This window comes from Eptesicus fuscus, chromosome 16 (assembly GCF_027574615.1).
Source record: "Eptesicus fuscus isolate TK198812 chromosome 16, DD_ASM_mEF_20220401, whole genome shotgun sequence".
Classification (NCBI taxonomy): domain Eukaryota; kingdom Metazoa; phylum Chordata; class Mammalia; order Chiroptera; family Vespertilionidae; genus Eptesicus; species Eptesicus fuscus.
The window spans coordinates 30,080,247-30,098,149 of record NC_072488.1 but is presented as its reverse complement, the minus strand read 5'-3'; the positions used below and the strand labels follow the sequence as shown (position 1 = coordinate 30,098,149).

At 42.4% G+C, this 17,903-nt stretch overlaps 1 protein-coding gene across 13 annotated transcripts in view; it reads right to left on the bottom strand.

The window, feature by feature from the left end:
* Positions 1 to 17,903, bottom strand: part of ACYP2 (acylphosphatase 2) — a 174,716-nt gene that overhangs the window by 95,050 nt on the left and 61,763 nt on the right. For 2 of the 13 annotated variants that reach the window (XM_054728211.1, XM_054728210.1), the window contains exon 3: positions 14,849 to 15,035. The exons of 8 other annotated variants lie outside the window; for them this stretch is intronic. In XM_054728211.1, the coding sequence (XP_054584186.1) occupies positions 14,849 to 14,851 (3 nt within the window). In that variant the 5' untranslated portion in view covers positions 14,852 to 15,035. Of the gene's footprint in view, positions 1 to 3,521; positions 3,816 to 14,848; positions 15,036 to 17,903 lie in introns of those variants that run through there. 3 more of the 13 variants (XM_054728203.1, XM_054728205.1, XM_054728199.1) reach the window with 3 other exon arrangements.

Below are 17,903 nucleotides of genomic sequence, written 5' to 3'. Positions count from 1 at the left end.
AACATTCCTGTCACCCCAAAAGGAACCCCTCCCCAACACTTCCCTTTAGCATTCATTCCCCATTCCCCACATTCCCCATCCCTCGGGGACGTCAGGGCCAAGGCCCCTGTGATTTCCTTGGCCTTTCCCTCTAGGCTTTGGGAGGGCTGCTGGAGTGCAAATCACAGTCACCCTACAGTCAGGAGTAAGGAGAGTACAAGGGGAAAACCTTGGCTGGGGACGCTCCTGTCAGAGAGCTTTCCTGCGAGCCTCAACCAGTGACCTGCTGATGTTAGTCCTTCCCACCTCTACCTGTGAGAGAACAGCAGTCCTTCTCCAGGTTGGGACCATACCACTTCCCTGGCTTTTCCTATCACTCCACACCAAAAACCCTGCAGTCCAGATCATCTTGCAGCACTGCACCCAGGACTAAACAAGTTGTGCTCCCTCTCCATTTTATAACTTCTTTCTGGAGGAGAAAGCTTCTTTGCCCTCATGATAGTTCTTTCTTTGAGGAGGAATATCCATCAATGTGCCACCCTTGGCCACTCTCCACCCTGTTTCTGATTCCTCCTCTGAGATAAGGAGTGACTAAGCTAATGGGAACATTTGGAAGTAGAACCCTGCGCAGCCCACGTGCTTCCTTTCCCACCTTCTCCCGGGAGTGAGTTACCCTCAGAGGTCATGCCTCCTGCTCTGCCCACAGGGAGGCCTGCCAGTGCCTGGTGGCTGTGTCTACTTTGGCAGCACAGATTACAACGAGGTGCACTTCCCTGAAGAAACACACCACATCCCCAAACCCTGCTTTATTATTTTTAAAAATATATATTTTTATTGATTGCAGAGAGGAAGGGAGAAGGAGAAAGAGATAGAAACATCGATGATGAGAGGATCATTGATCGGCTGCCTTCTGCACGCCCCCTAACTAGGGATCGAGACAGAAACCTGGGCAGGTGCCCTGACTGGGAATGTAACCTGGACCTCCTGGTTCATAGGTCTATGCTCACCCACTGAGCCACACCAGCCGGGCTCTGCTTTAGTCTTGGTCTTACTTGTCAATCAATAACTCACACAATGACGAGAGGTGTTATTTATTCAGCCCCTCAACCACAACCCCTATTTTTAAAGCCTTAGAAGGAATTCGCAGCAAGAGGTGTCAGGACCTCCAGCCCATTAACTTTGTGAAGCAATGACCCACGCGGGAATTAGCATTCAAAGCTCCGTAATCCACTTGGAATTTTCCCAGAATCTTTCCGAGAGTCCTGACCCCTAGTTTGAAGCACACTGTGCAACAGGAGGAGGTACACAAAGGAGACAAGAAGCGGACGTGGGGACGGATTTTCTGCAGCCTACTGGCACCGGCTGGAGCAGAGCGCTCACGAGACGTGGCCGGCGTGGGAGAGTTCCCACGGGCTTTTGTGGTCTCTCTACATTGCTTCCACCTCCTCTGCCAAAGAGCAAGGAAGCTGCTCTGACACGGACGGGTTTTTCACAGACACACTGCTCTGGAAACTGGGACAGACATCAGCCCCTTCCGTTATGAAAGACTCGAGCGCGACATTGCTGCTCAGCCGAGGCTCAATCAGCTGCAACGGCACCTCACTCTGTGGAAAGATGTGTCCGTGAGAAACTCTGAGATGAATACTGCAAAGGAAACACTATTTTAAAATCTACCAAGAAATACTGGTATTCAAGAAATCATATGATGTCAGCCTCCTTTCATGCAAAAATCAAGTTTTCCTATTGTAATGTACCCCTTCATGCTGGGATCTGACTGCAGGTGTCAATTTTGAATGCAGACAGTCATACAGTCACCACCTTACAAAGCAGCCCTTAGTGATTTTAAACACCTGAGTGGTTAGAAAGGCCTTCTTTTTATGGAATAAAATTCTGCCTCATTTCAACCTTTCTCCATCCATCCGGGGCCTGTCCCCTGGAGCCACACACCACGGCATCTTTCAAATAGTTAAAGCTGGCCACCACTCTAAGGTTTTTTTTCTCCAAGTCAACTATCCCAAGCACTTTAATTTAAGACACTCCTGAGGTCCCCACCACAAGCACAGCCTGTAGGGGATACGAAAACAAGCCACCAGCTTGACCTTCAAAAGACTGTCCTTACTGTCTAAGGAGAGACACAGACGTGAGTACATAAATAACTGCAGTGGAAAGCAAAATGGGTTAAAGTAACAATCAAGAAGCAGAACAGAACTATACGTGAAACGCTATAGGAACAAAGATGAGAAAAGGAATTAGAAGCCGCCCCTAACACCAAGCTAGCACTGTCAGAAACACACCGGTGCATTTCTAAAGCGCAGGGAAACCAACAGGTGGCCACAATCCACGCGCACGGGTGCCATTAGCATTCACCTGAGCGCTGGGGGAACATCCAAGACTCCATGCACAGCTTAATCAATTTCCCTCTCAGACTTATGTAACTGCAATGAAACATAAGGAGCTTTGTAAGCCATGCCAGTTACAAACGCTCTAAAAACACAGGTGGTCAGCCACTGATCCTCATCTCAAAGCCCCCAACGCAACACAAGTTGGGGAGGGGAAACATGGAGCTTCTCAAAAATGGGGAGATTCAAAAGTAGAGGATGGGAAGGCCTTCCCATACTAGCAGTCAGCAGCTGTGCATCACTGCAGGCTGCCCAGGACCAAACCAGAGGGAGTCGGACCTGCCTTACCACCATTTGTCCACCATCCAGAACTGAAATGTCAGTGCCGACATGTACACACAAGGAACTGTTGGACATTGAAATTGGGTCTCAAAAGAACTGTTGGCCCAGAAAGAAACTCACTACAGACTGATTCATTTGCCTGTCAGCATAACCATTATTGCTTGTCTCATTTTCGGTTCTTATAAGTGTATTTCTAATAGCACATGATCTTGCTCATCTAGGGGAAATGATGAACAACATAGACTGATGAACAAGAACAGACCCAGAAACAAGGAGGCATGGATCAGACTGTCGGGCCTCAGAGGGAGGGTAGGGGAGGGTGGGGGTAAAGGGGAGAGATCAACCAAAGGACTTGTGTGCAGACATATGAGCCCAACCAGCGGTTAAGGACAACAGGGGGGTGGGGGCATGTGTGGGGAGGGGGGTGGGATGGGAATGGGGGGATGAGGACAAATATGTGAAACCTTAATCAATAAAGAAATTTAAAAAAATAAAATAAAATGTACTGTAAACACCCCCAAAAAATAAATAAAATAAAACATATAGAGAATTTTTCTGAACTTAAAAAAAAAAGTAGAGGATGGCCCGCCCCCTCCTCACCCCCCCCCCTCTCCGCTCCCCCCGCACCCCTCTCCTTGGGCTTGCAGACCACCACCTTCACCCCGCCTGGCCCCGCTCTCCAGCGCATGCGCATCTCGCCGCCTTCTCCCCGCCTCCCCCCATTCCTGTCCCCCCCACCCCTCGCGGCTGCTGTGTCACGGCCCAGCGGAAGTCCCGGCCCAAGACGGGGAACCCCTCTCTCAGTCCTCCCCCTTCCTCTCCGAACACCTCCCCGGTCTCCCACAGCAGGGGGTCCCCTACCCTGCACTCTCCCGAACACCTCGTAGTCCACGGATTTGAGGGGCCCCCCGGTAGACATGGCGGCGAGCCCGCTGCGGAGGAGCCGGAGCGAGAGGAGCGGGGTTCGGGGCGCGGCGACTGCGGCGGCGGCCGCCGGCAGGAGGGGGCACATGGGGCCGCGCGGCGCACCCCGCGCCGGGTCACGCGCAGGACGGCGGCAAATGAGACCGCGGGCCCGGGAGCGAGGGCGGCGGGACCCCGGAGCGCAGAGGCCGCTCGCCGGCGCCTCGGTGCCGCCCCTCCCCCTGCGGGGACCCGGCCCGGCGCGCCCGCCTCCGCGTGGGTCAGTACCGGGCGGCGCTGGGCCCGGGCGGCGGTCGCTCGGCGCCCCAACACGAGTGTCCGTGAAAGGAAAGCTCTGCATATTCGGGGATGCGGAGCCTTTGGTTAGCGAGTTTTTATTAAACGTGCGAGCCAAACCTGTCGGGATTTGGAGCCGGTTCTCGAGAGGGTGTCTGCGTCCTCCCCACCGCCCTTACGGGGTCAGAGGCTTCGGGCCTGCAGCCATATTCTACAGGAAATCTGGCATCTGGGCACAGGGCGCTTTTTAAAACCTACGTTCTTGTGTGTTAGTGGAAACAAAACTCATCTCCTGTTCACTAGCACAACGTTTTTGTAGTTGTGATTATTGGTCAGCAACATCCCAATTGCCTAGGCCCGTGGTCGGCAAACTGCGGCTGGCGAGCCACATGCGGCTCTTTGGCCCCTTGAGTGTGGCTCTTCCACAAAATACCACGGCCTGGGCGAGTCTGTTTTGAAGAAGTGGCGTTAGAAGAAGTTTAAGTTTAAAAAATGTGTCTCTCAAAAGAAATTTCAATCGTTGTACTGTGGATATTTGGCTCTGCTGACTAAGGAGTTTGCCGACCACTGCCTTAGGGGCTTAATCGCAAACAGCCTGTAATTATTGGAATCGGGAGTCTAGGTTAAAGCAGTTTATGCTTAGGACATTTCACTTCCTGGCGAGCTAATATGGAGTCTTCATTTAAAGCAGCCCATCTCTCCAGAGAATCTGGATACAGCTATTGATCAGCTGCTGCCACGCAGAATCCCAAATCCTTTCACTCGTGAGAATTTGCATTTCTCAACATGTTTGTTGGCTTCCGTACCTTTACATATGCCTCTGCATCTGGCCGTAGAGCTAAAATAATCCTCTGCAATCTGATTCGATATTATGTGCCAGTTCTATTAGAGAACACCACAAATCATCTAAAACTTGTTTAGCATGTGGTTGAATCATTTTAAAGTAAAATACATTCTGAAAGTTCTAATTTAGGTAATTTTAAGTAATGAGGTTCCTGGTTTATTACAGGGACCTCACAATTTGTCTTCCTCTCATCTCCCTTCCAGTTCATTCTTTTCAATACCGTGTCTTCAAAGTCTCTCTAACATTCCAACAAAATCAAAGGCTTCAGCCTTCACTAACCTCTGATTACCTGCTTAACCCCATCCTATAGGTTATAGGTAACCTATAATCAAGACACTTTGAATCATTCTGCTCTGAACACAAACTGACCTTATTTTTAAAAAATATTTACTCTCGGATCTACTTTATGTAGGCTACCTCCTGACACTCCCAAATCTTCCCCTATCCTGTTCCGTGGCCTGTGCAAGTATTTACCAGATTTCATCCTAATTATTTAGTGTCTTTCCCACTAGTACTGTGCCTTCCAAGAAGTAAGATCTCAAACTGGATTGAGGTCCCGTCACTATCACTAATCCTGTCACTGACTGGAAAGGTTGACATTTTCCTTTTCATAATTAATCTTTGCCTTTTCCCCACATTTACCCAGAGTACCACTGTCAATTACTATGTAGCTTTATTGTAATTTTAGCAGTGCTATAGCCACAATTGACATTGCTTAGCCAAAAAGTGTACTGTGTCTGCCAACAGCAGTACATCAGCAGACAGAAATTTTTATGTACCATTTAAGCATGGAATGCCAACAATATGTGATTTGAATACTTTAGAAATTTTAAGCAACTGTTACTAATATTTAAGCTAATTTTATTTTTTTAATATATTTTATTGATTTTTTTACAGAGAGGAAGAGAGAGGGATAGAGAGTTAGAAACATCGATGAGAGAGAAACATCGATCAGCTGCCTCTTGCACACCCCCTACTGGGGATGTGCCCGCAACCAAGGTACATGCCCCTGACCGGAATCGAACCTGGGACCCTTGAGTCCGCATGCCGGCGCTCTATCCACTGAGCCAAACCGGTTTCGGCTATTTAAGCTAATTTTAAATAACAGAAGGAAAATTTTATAACTTTAACACAACCTTTATCATTTTTAGTATTCTCTTCATATATTACATATGCATATATATGTATATGTATATTTATCTTTTTTTTTTTTCATTTCAGAGAGGAAGGGAGAAGCAGAGCGAGATAGAAGATAAAAATATCAATGATGAATGCGAATCATTGGTTGGCTGCCTTCTGCATGCTCCCTAATGGGGATCGAGCCCACAACCTGGGTATGTGCCTGACAGGAATCGAACCATGACCTCCTGGTTCATAGGTTGACGCTCAACCATTGATCACACCTGCTGGGCTCTTCATATATATTTTTAAGTAGTTAAAAGTCATAGTATAAATTTAATTTTTATTCTTTCTTTTTCCATGTTATAGTCTTTCCAATGAATAGTTTAGTAGTTTCATGATATTCTATTTTTACTGAATTTATTGGGGTGACATTGGTTAATAAAATTAAGTTTCAGGCATACAATTATACAATACATCACCTGTATATTATACTATGTGTTCACCACCCCAAGTCAAGCCTCCATTTATCCCCCCTTTACCCTCCATTTATCCCCCCTTTACCTTCCCCCACCCTACCTTATGGTACTCTAAGTGAATATAATCATAAATTTACCTACCAAGTCCCTATTGTTATACACTCAGGTTATTTCTAATTTTTCACTACCATAAAAAAGTGATGTGAAGGAAATATTCATACATAAATTCATTCATATTCATATTGCTTTCTTCCCATATTATTCAATTGTTTAGAATAGAAGTCAGAATAAAAAAATCGAAGTATAGAAGTATGTATTGTTCTTGATATATATATGGCCAAATTGTTTTTCAAAGGGCTGTGCTAATTTAAATATACCACTACCTGCCGAAACCGGTTTGGCTCAGTAGATAGAGCGTCAGCCTGTGGACTGAAAGGTCCCAGGTTCAATTCCGGTCAAGGGCATGTACCTTGGTTGCGGGCACATCCCCAGTAGGGGGTGTGCAGGAGGCAGTTGATAGATGTTTCTAACTCTCTATCTCTCTCCCTTCCTCTCTGTAAAAAATCAATAAAATATATTTTAAAACTAAATAAATAAATATACCACTACCGGCACTAGATGAGTATATGATCTTTTAAAATATTTTTATTGATTTTTAGATTGAGTGGAGAGAGACACATTGATGTGAGAGCGAAAATCTATTAGCTGCCTCCTACATCCCCCCCCCCCCACAGTGAAATAGATACAGACAATACAGTCTCTGTGTCTAAATCAGCGGTCGCCAACCGGTGGTCCGCGGACCACTGATGATCCGTGAGGTCCGAAAGGTTGGCGACTGCTGGTCTCAATGACATTGGAACAGAGGAGGCATCACCTGTAAATCTCTAAATAATCACCACAAAGGGTTAGTTGGGAATGATTCCTAAAGTGATGTCTCAGAAATGTGATATTGAAGTATAATTGATTTCAAGGACAACCAAAATTACTTTATCCATCAACATATTTCTATTCCTGAAATATTTTTGTAACCATTAATTATGTGGAAAGAGCTGGACTCAACAGGTAAAAATTATTAAATTTCACAACTGAAGAGGCCTCAACAAACCAACTCGATGCTTCCTTCTTGGAAGAGATCCTTTATAGTAAAGAAATGGTTAGATAATTATTACTCAACTGGATCCAAGATCATTAGACATCAGGCTGTTAGTCAGCTGAGAAAGTAAGCTGGTTTCCCAGAAGAGGCTTTTATCTTATTATAATTTATCAGAAAATTGCTTAAGCATTTTTATCAGGGAAGCATATTTCTTCCCAGAGGATATTCTATCCTGGGTTTGAACCACTTTTTCTTTATCACAGTCCAAGTTAATATTAAAAACTCCGAACTACATTTAACATTAAAGCTTCTTTCCTCCCCCAGCTTGATATTTTAAAATCCTGTTACATATTTCCATAATAACGTTTCAAAATAAAATTGAACACAGATTGACTATTAAATACTATAGAATTATCTTTAACTTTCTCATGTGGTAATAGAATTATAGGTATATTTTCTAAAAAGGCCTTACCTGTTAGACCAGTGGTCAGCAAACCGCGGCTCGTGAGCCACATGCGGCTCTTTGGGCCCTTGAGTGTGGCTCTTCCACAAAATGCCACGTGTGGGCGCGCACGTACAGTGTGATTGAAACTTTGTGGCCCATGCACAGAAGTCGGTTTTCGGCTCTCAAAATAAATTTCAATCGTTGTACTGTTGATATTTGGCTCTGTTGACCAATGAGTTTGCCGACCACTGTGTTAGACTCTAACAGTTAGAGGCCTTAACTGAAATATATAAGGGTGCTATCACATATTTTGCTTTAAAATCCTTGGGAGTTGCCTGGATGGTGTGGCTCAGTGGTTGAGCACTGACCTCTGAACCAGGAGGTCAGGGTTCAATTCCTGATCAGGGCACATGCCCAGGTTGCAGGCTTGATCCCCAATGTGAGGTGTGCAGGAGGCAGCTGATCAATGATTCTCTCTCATCATTGATGTTTCTATCTCTCTCTCCCTCTCCATTCCTCTCTGAAATCAATAAAAATATAGTTTAAAAAATATCAAAAATAAAATCCTTGGGAGTTGAAGGCAGAACAGTTTAGATAGAATAAACATACTGAATTGGTGGTATTTATTAAGCTGGGTCATGGGTACATGGGGATTCATTATACTATTTCTAATTTTGTACATGTTTGAAATTTTTATGTAAAGTTTTAAAATAAAATAAAAAAATAAAAGTCCATTTTCATTCTATAAAATATGTGACCAGTAATCTTCAAAACTGTCATGGCCATGAAAAAAAAAAAAAAAAAAAAAACACAAAGAAAGCCTGCAAAACAACCCAGAATTGCCCTAAGGAGACAGGATGAATAAATGTAAGTGTATTCTGGATGGGATTCAGGAATGGAAAGAGGACTTCAGGTAAAAACCATGAAACTCTGAATAAAGTATGGACTTCAGTTAGGTATCAATACCAGTTCATTATAACAAATGTACCATTTTAATGTAAGATATTAATAATAGGGGGAACTTCCTGAACTATCTTCATAATAATTTTATAAATCTGAAACTATTCTTTCTCTCCTTTCCTCTCTAAAATCAATAAAAATGTATTTTTTAAAATAATCTTAAATCCCATTAAGAAATCAACTTGTAGGGTGTCTGAGAGAGAGAAGCAAAATTGGAAGCAGTCGAATGGAATAAAGCGGAATCATTCTAAATGAACTGAATTGTAACCAAACTGCCTTCTGAAAAGAGAGCGTGAAGTGGAAAGCTTGATTGGTCCTGGGAGTCTAAAGGTAAAGGATGGGAACAGACTTTGTTCTGGTCCCTGAAGAATAAAGAAGAAAAGACAACTGGTCCCTGAAGAATAAAGAAGAAAAGACAACTCCGCTCATCTATCTCATGATGCCTTTGGTAGAACACTGGGTTGGTATAAAACATCCACGTAAATCTCTGTCTAGCTTGCTTTCGTTCTGCAGGGCTGGAAAGTTTAAAGCTATATCTCCCAGACATTCCTGCAATTAGGATTCCTTGCATGACAGAGACTCTGCCATCAGAAGTCCCGTGCTACATGTGGAGGTGAGCAAGGCAGAGGCTCTCTGCTTTTCCTTCCGTGATAAGCACAGTTACTGGGGGAGCTTCGTTTTTCTGGGCATTGTTCATTGAGGTCACAGTGACTGTAGCTTCTTGGGCGCCTAGAGGCAAGGTGCAGGGCACCGTTTTACTAGTTAATATTAGCAAGTGTGATGGGTTCTGGGGTGGCAACTTCCTGGATGTGGCAGTTTTAAAACCAGCAGCTTCTCAGCTCAGCACATTCCCTGATTGCAGAAGAATCCGTAGCTTCCTTGGTGGCCCAAGGAAGTGAGAGTCGATCCTGAAACATTAGCCTCAAAGTGTTACCCACCCCAGTGCACATTAGAATCACCAGAGGAGCTTACTGACTGTACACATATACATGCCCAATATGTGAATTCAACATGTGAATTCCACAATCACTACAGTATTCTTACAAGCAACCCAGATGCTGGTGATGCGAAGCTAAAGTTAAGAACCACTGATCCAGAGACTCTTTCATTAGCCTTCATAACAATTTCATAACCCAGCCCATCTAATACCCAATGTTAAATCCATGTCTGTTTAAATGTCTAAGATGGATTATTTTTTCTATAACTGAAGGTTGGCCAATGACTGGGGGGCAAAATCTTCACAATCAGAGTAAATCAAAGTTTAAACAGAATGAAAGTTCAAATATGCCATCCCTGCTGTCAATAAAGGAGCATTAATATTGTCAGTGCTTACAAAGAGAAGAAATAAAGATTATAAGAAAGAACAAGCTAAAACTGCTAATAAAACTAAGCCTAGAGTTTTGAAAAATAAGTTTTTGTCAAGAGACTATAGCATAATGGCTTAGGTAACATATATTCTGTAAATCAGCTATATCTTGCTTATTTATATTTATTGTTTAGTGCTTTGCAGCTATAATGTTTTATTTTGAAAAAATAATTGCTGATATAAAAACATTAAAAATAACCCTTCCAATGCCCTGTTTAAATGAACCATAATTCCTAGTCGACTGCTGCCACCTACCAACTATCCCAAGGCAAGGCAGGTCATGTGAAGTGAATATTACTATTCCAATCTTCCAGCAAAGTCAGTACCACTTAACTTTTCTCTTATTTCAGTATCATACTTCAAACATATTTTTAGGTGCATGCTAAACCCTTAAATGCTAAGCAATTTAAGTATCAGGGGTCTTTACTCAACAGATCACTTAAATATGATATTATCTTGATCATCAATTACTATTAGTTATGGATGTTATAGGAAATGCAAACTTACAAGGAAATTCATTCAGTAAATGTTGATTGAACTCCTACTATATAGTAGGCATTATGGGTTACAATATACTTATCTACTGCAGCCTTTAAAATTAGACTTTTTTTCAGCTTTTATTGATTTTTTAGGGAGACAGGAGGGGAGAAGGGGAGAGGGAGAGAAAAACATCAACTGGCTGCCTCCTGCATACCCACTAGTGAGGATTAAGCCTGCACCCCAGGCATGTGTCCTGACAGGGAATCCAAACGGCGACCTCTCAGTGCATGGGCCAATACTCAACCAACTGAGCCACACAGGCCAGGGCAAAATTAGCCTTCTTCAAAGGTCATGTGCTTCAGAGATAGCTTGTTCTATAAATAAAGTGATGACTGCCATAGTGAGAGTGACTCAGTTGGTTGAGCCTTGGCCCATGCACCTCGAGGTCACCAGATCGATTCCCAGTCTGGGCACATGCTGGAAACCATTTTGCCAACAGGCAGAGAAAGCTTGCCTGAGAATAACCACAACAGGGAGGAGAGCCAGCTGAAAAAGAAAAATCAAGTGCTGATGACATTGTGTGAGCGCCAGGATCTAGCCGTTCCTGAAAGCAGGCACTCTCCCTAGACTTTTCAGTTCCATGGCCCATATATTCACTTTTTTTTTTTTTGGGGGGGGGGGGGCGGCGCTTAAATCAGCTGAAATTGGGTTTCCAGCATGGCAATAAAATGAGCTCTGATAAATGTAGAATTATATCAAGAGGCCTCCTGAACTAAAAATGGTAATAAAACTAAGCCTAGAGTTTTGAAAAATAGAACTGCCTGCAACCATATCTCCCTCCTTAGAAAAAGCTTGTCTGCAATAGAATAAGAATAGCACATTCTCTGACATCAATTGAATTCCTGAATCAAGTCAACCCTGAGGCCAACCTCCAGATGAATAAGACAATAAGTCCCATATTTTGCTTAAGCTGGCTTGTATTAAATCTCTGGCATGTAACTAAGAGTCCTATCTTAGTTGTATTTGTCCTAACAGGAATGAGATATCAAGTTCTCTAAAATAAAAAATAATAATATCCAGTATTACTGATGTTGTGCCAAAATGGGGACTCTCACACATTGCTGGTATTTGGATACGAACATTTTGTAAAGCACTTTGACTATAGATCTCAAAAAGCCTTAAAAATTACTTGGAGGAGGGAAAGAAGGATAAATAAATAGAACACAGGGGATGCTGAGGGCCATATAGTTATTTGTATAATACTATAATGGTGAATACATAGTATTCACATAGCCCTCTGGCCACATAGCTCTCTGATGTGGTGAGCACTATGTTACTCTGGAGGTATCTTGCCCTGGAAGGTCTCCCTTTTCAGGAGGTAACTTCCAAGAAGGCTTAGGCCCAAGTACCTTGCACTCCTTAAAAATCCTCAAGAGCCCCCTAGGATCTACAAAATCCAAGCTTCTTGGCATGGTATTTAAGGCTTCCATTATGTGATTTAAATACTGTTCCAGACTCATTTCCCATTCATTGGGACTATTTTTTACATTTTGAAAATACTAGTCTGTTCCTCCATCATTGTTCAAAAAAATAGTCCCTTATGAATAGGTTGAGGCTTGAATGGTCAAATCAAACCACAGTTTCATATATCATTCCTGACATAGACCAAATAGAAAGCAAGTTAAAATGTGACATGGTTTGTACAATTGGTAGAGTGGAAAAAATGAGGATCTGTTTCTATGAAATACAAGAGATGTACTTCTGTGACTAGCACAGGGGTTCTAACACTGACCCCATAAAGAGGAAACCAAAGGGTAATTTTTGGCTCTACAGTGAACTGAATCTGAAAAGCCATGTTCATGTAAATGGTCATTTAAATTTTTTTTGCAGTTTTAGAATAAACTCTTAGGCAAATCACAGAAGACTAAATTGTGATTACAGAAAAGAGTATGTTATCCACCTAGAACACTTAAAATTTGCCGCTGACAAAGATTGGGAAGTAAAAGGGGAGCAGAGTAGGTGAAGGGGACCATCCGAGCACAAATGTCCTCAACAAGAGATGCTCTCTTGGTTGGTGGAACAGATAGAGGTTCAAGAATATTGTCTGAAATCAAATAGGTGACTGGAAGAGAAAGCAGGGATCAGTGACAAAATTATCTTGGGAGGAAGGAGGCAGAGCAAGAGGGCTAAATTTGCAACCATCATATCTAAATCAAGAAACAACACATTTAGAGATTTCAAGGTAATCACAAAAAGATCTAAAAACAGAAACTGTTAAAGTAGTTTCCTCTGGAGAATAAGTTAAAAAGACACCATGAGGAAGCAATCAGTCAAATCTAGAATATGGGACATTCCACAACACAACTGACCTAGTTTCTCTAATCAATGGCATGGAGGGGTGGCAGTGGCGGGGCGGGGCGGGGGGGTGTGAGTTACAGAGTAAATAACACTTAGGAGAGAAAAACAACTGAATTCAATGTGGAAACTTCATTTGGGATGCTTATTAGAACAGTTTTGAAACATTCAGAAAATTTGATCATGAACTGGATATAAGATGATATAAGAAAATTCATTTTGATATAATAATGGCATGTGAGTTGGATTTTAAAATATCTTTTGCAGTGAAGTATTTCTAGGTAAACCAGCATGATGTCTGGGATTTGTTTTTAAAATACTGAAATGCCACCCCTTCCTATAGGGGGATAGAGAAACAGGGCTGGCCAGATGTCGATAACTGTGGAAGCTGGGTTCATGGGGTTCACGGTATCATTCTCTCCACTTTTATGTATGCTTAAAAACTTCCAACATAATATACAGTCTTGTTTTTATTTTATTTTTTTAAGCAGGTTCCTCTGAGGAGTGAGATGGGGTGGGGTGGGGAGCAATAGTGCCAGGAAGATTATTTTACATTTTTTATTTACTGAATGAATATTTATTGAGTCCCCGCAATGTGTGAGGCACTGTGACCTAGTGGAGTTCACATTCCAGTCAGGGGAAAGAAAAAATAAACCATGGACATAATAAGTTCTAATGTGTTAGAAGTTAATAAGTGCTATGAGGAAAGAAGAAAGCAGGGTAAGCAGGAGCAGGAGTGAGGCCAAGGTCACAGTTTTAAATAGCTTGGTGCCTGGGAAGGGCTCATTGAAAATGTGACATTTGAACAAAGACTCGAAGGAGATTATAAACCCTTCTGAATTGTTGCTTGTAAATTATGTCCCTGGATTACTTTGATAAGAAGAATTTTAAAAGATTAAAAATTAAATTAAATTAAATCTCCTTCCTCACTCCTCCTTCTCTCCATATCAAAATCCCTCTTTCTTCTTGGGGCCAACTTCAAATAACCATTCCCGAAGTCTTTTCATCCACAGCTAGAAGCCACTCCTCTTTTGTGTTCTCCTGTACATTGCTAGTGACCCTAACAGGTATTTCTTCCACCTAATATGGCTCCTTAGAGCGTTACTAAGCATCTTCACTTTCATTATTTTATTTATACCTCACAATAGTTTTAAGTGGTTTTTATTTCAATATTATTATTATTCCACCTTATTGCGTGAGAAAACTAAGGCTCTGAAAGAATAAGTGATCTGCACCAGACAACATCCGAATTCTAGACCACAACTTCTGAAGACATTATTACTCCTCTGCCTCACTCCACTACCTCTCCATAATTAGTTGTTTCTAAGAGTCATTTCATGTTAAAATTATATTTGAATCAAAGTAATATTGCACACGATAGTAAATCAGGTAGTTCAGAAAAATCTTAGCAGGAAACATACATCTCCAACTAATCAATCCCCAGTCTCTATTCAAGGACACCCTTTTTCATCATTTCTAGTTTTAATTCTGGTGGTTATCTGTGTAACTTCAGATAATATTTTCACATTGTTATATAGTGATCTTATCACCTTTAGATATTATCTGCTGATTTTCTACCATAAAAGGGGAGGATTTAGCTCATTTGAATTGACCTAATGTCTTAAGTTAGGTTCCTCAGGACACCGACTCTGAGGCAAAGACGTGCATGCAGGAGGCTTTGGGGACAACGCTGGAAGAGTGAAAGCCCCAGGGTTGAGCTGTGGGAGGAGTTGACCTGCTGTGCACTTGAGACAGAAGCCTCAGCCCACCCTAGAAGCTCTGGGCGGGGATAGCCCTCCACAGTTGTCCTGAAAGGAAACCAGGGTTTCTGGGCCTTTATACCTTACCATCAGCCAGTCATTGGATGCAAGCTGAGGAACATAAAATTAGGCAAAGTATCTCTTGTCAGCTGAGAACAATTCCAGAAAAAAGGACTCAGAGGTAAGCTGTCAGCAGCCAGTTCTTCTGGCAATTGGAGAATGAACATTTTGGTCCTGAAGTGAGCAGAGCAGAGCCAACCTCTATCCGGACTCACTAAGAAAAAAGAGAGAAGACTCAAATAAATAAAATCAGAAATGAAGGAGGAGAAGGTGTAATGAACACCAAAGAAATACAAAGGGTTATATAAGAATACTGGGAAAGGGCAAACGTCACCAAATTGAATAACCTAGGAGAAATGGACAAATTCCTAGATGCACACACTCTTCCTACACTGAACCATGAAGAATTGGAAAACCTAAATAAACACATCACTAGTAATGAAATTGAAACAGTAATCAAAAACCTCCCCCAAAACAGAAGTCCAGAACCAGATGGCTTCACTGGCGAATACTACCAAGTATTCAAAGATGACTTAATACCAATCACTCTCAACCTCTTCTAAAAAATTGAAGAGGAAGGAATGCGTCCTAACTCATTTTATGAGGCCAACATTACCCTAATACAAAAAACAGGCAAGGACATCATACACAAAAAATTATACATCAATGTCTTTGATGAGCATAGATACAAAAACCCTAAACAAAATATGAGCAAATTGGACCTCGTGGGTTTGGCTCAGTGGTTGGAGCCTCAGTCCAGGAACCTTAAGGTCCCGAGTTCATTACGGTCAAGGGCACATACCTCGATCTGAGTGCGATAGGCAACCAATCAATGTGTCTCTCTCACATCAAAGTTTCTTTCTGTTTTTCCCCCTCCCTTGCTTCCACTCTGTCTAAAAATCAATGGGGAATATATCCTCAGGTGAGGATTAACTAACAAATATATTTTTTTAAAAATTCCATACTCCTGCCGAAACCTGTTTGGCTCAGTGGATAGAGCATCGGTCTGCGGACTGAAAGGTTCCAGGTTCGATTCCGGTCAAGGGCATGTACATTGGTTGCGGGCACATCCCCGGTGGGGGGTGTGCAGGAGGCAGCTGGTCAATGTTTCTCTCTCATTGATATTTCTAGCTCTCTATCCCTCTCCCTTCCTCTCTGTGGAAAATCAATAAAATATATTTTTAAAAAAATTCCATACTCCTCATTTAAAAATGAGAACATTCATCTACATAATCACAATACTATTATATCTAAAAAAAATGACATAAATTTAATAGTGTCATCTAATATAGAGTCCATATTTAAATGTTCCCAATGAGGAATTCTCTGAGCACCAGCCTCCAGGGTCCTTTGTTGTTCTGGATGGACTCAGCTGGGAGGAAGAGGGCAGTGCAAGGCAAGCGACTGATGGTGTGATGACTCCCCCAGAAATTGAAGCCCATTTTTGCTGATTCTTAAAGTATTCCTTTCCTAATAAAGAATATTATTAAATGGTTAAGAATAATCAAAATTCATGCTTAAATGATGTGATTTTTACTTGCAGTTTTAGCAAACCCATAAGAAGAAAGTCAAACCTAAATTATTTTTAAGGTAAGAGATAAAACAAGTCATAATTTTTGGATCTAATCCTTACACAGGCAGTCCTTAATGGATATATTCTCCAGGCTCTTAAGGATGCTGGCATATAAACCATTCTAGTATTTTACAGTCAGGGATCCTAATTCATCAGGTCCACCTTACACCTAGAATGTAGAATTTATTTTTTATTTTTGGTTTCTTAAAGGTGGTTTTGTCCAGACTCCAAAAGGTTGTGAGACCATATTGTGCCCCCCTTTTTTTTGGGGGGGTGGGCATGGTAGGGGGTGTACAGTTATCCGCAGGACCCTGGAGCCTCATGTCAGCTTCTTGTGGAGAAAGTCATTCTCCATGACATGTGTTTGGTTCTTTTCATCCTCCTGGAGTCACCACTACTCCTTCCTACCACTCTGTTTACTACTGACCACTCCACCAATGGCTGTTCTCTATACACTTAGGGCTTTTCATTTCTCTTGAAAGTAACAACCCACTGAGACTTGCCCAGTTGAACATTCTGGGTCAGCTGTGGGATTTAAAATCTCTATGGCTCACAAATAAATGTAATTGAACAAAGAAAGCACGTGTCCTGCCATCAGAACTTCAAATGTAATGGAGAAGGAAGATAATGCATCAGCTTCACATGGCTTGCCATAGCTGTGGTCTCTGTCTGGGAAGCTAATGCACTCATTGATTAGTCGTCAAGAGAGGCATCATTCTCAAATTGATCCCTGGCTTGTGGTGGCAGACTAACATTGTTTTACCGGCAACACCATAGGAACAGATCCTGTTGCTGGGAAGGCATGGCAGTGGTTGCCTTGACAACACAGCATGCGAGCTTCTAGTTCCCTCCATAATTTCCCTGAGAAGATAGTGATTACTTATCAGTCCTACATAGGAACTAGGTTTTGCCTACAAGATGAGGATTGTTAACCCATAACTCAATTACTGAAAGTGTGTCAGTACCAGGAAATTTCATCTAGATTCAGATGACAAACTGTATAAAACAAGCTTAAAGACATGAAAGGCCAGCGTGATGCACTGGCCATGGGAACCTCAGCGAGGCCCAGGGAACCTGGAAATGGACTCAGCGGTCTTTGAGGCTGTGGCTGTGAACTTCATCCTGGAGGAGTGAAGGGTCCCTTACTGGGTCCCTCCCAGGAGAAACTCTAGAGAGATGTGATGCTGGAAAACTTCGGGAACCTGGCCTCAACAGAAGTCATATGATAGAAAGGCTGTGAAGCGGAAAAGGCTAGTCAATGTGGAGAAAACGGCAGCCTTGTTTCAGATCTCAATCTGAAGAAGAAAACTCTTCCTGGAGTAAAACCATGGGAATTCAGTGTGTGTGGAAGAGTCTTCATGCATCATTCACCCCATCCAAGGCACACCAGCTGTCACACTGGACACAAGCCATCTGAGTATCAGAAATATGGAGAGGAGCCATATAAATGCAACGTATGTGGCAGAGCCTTTGTTTATCTCCAGTGTTTTGAAAATCATGAAAAAAATC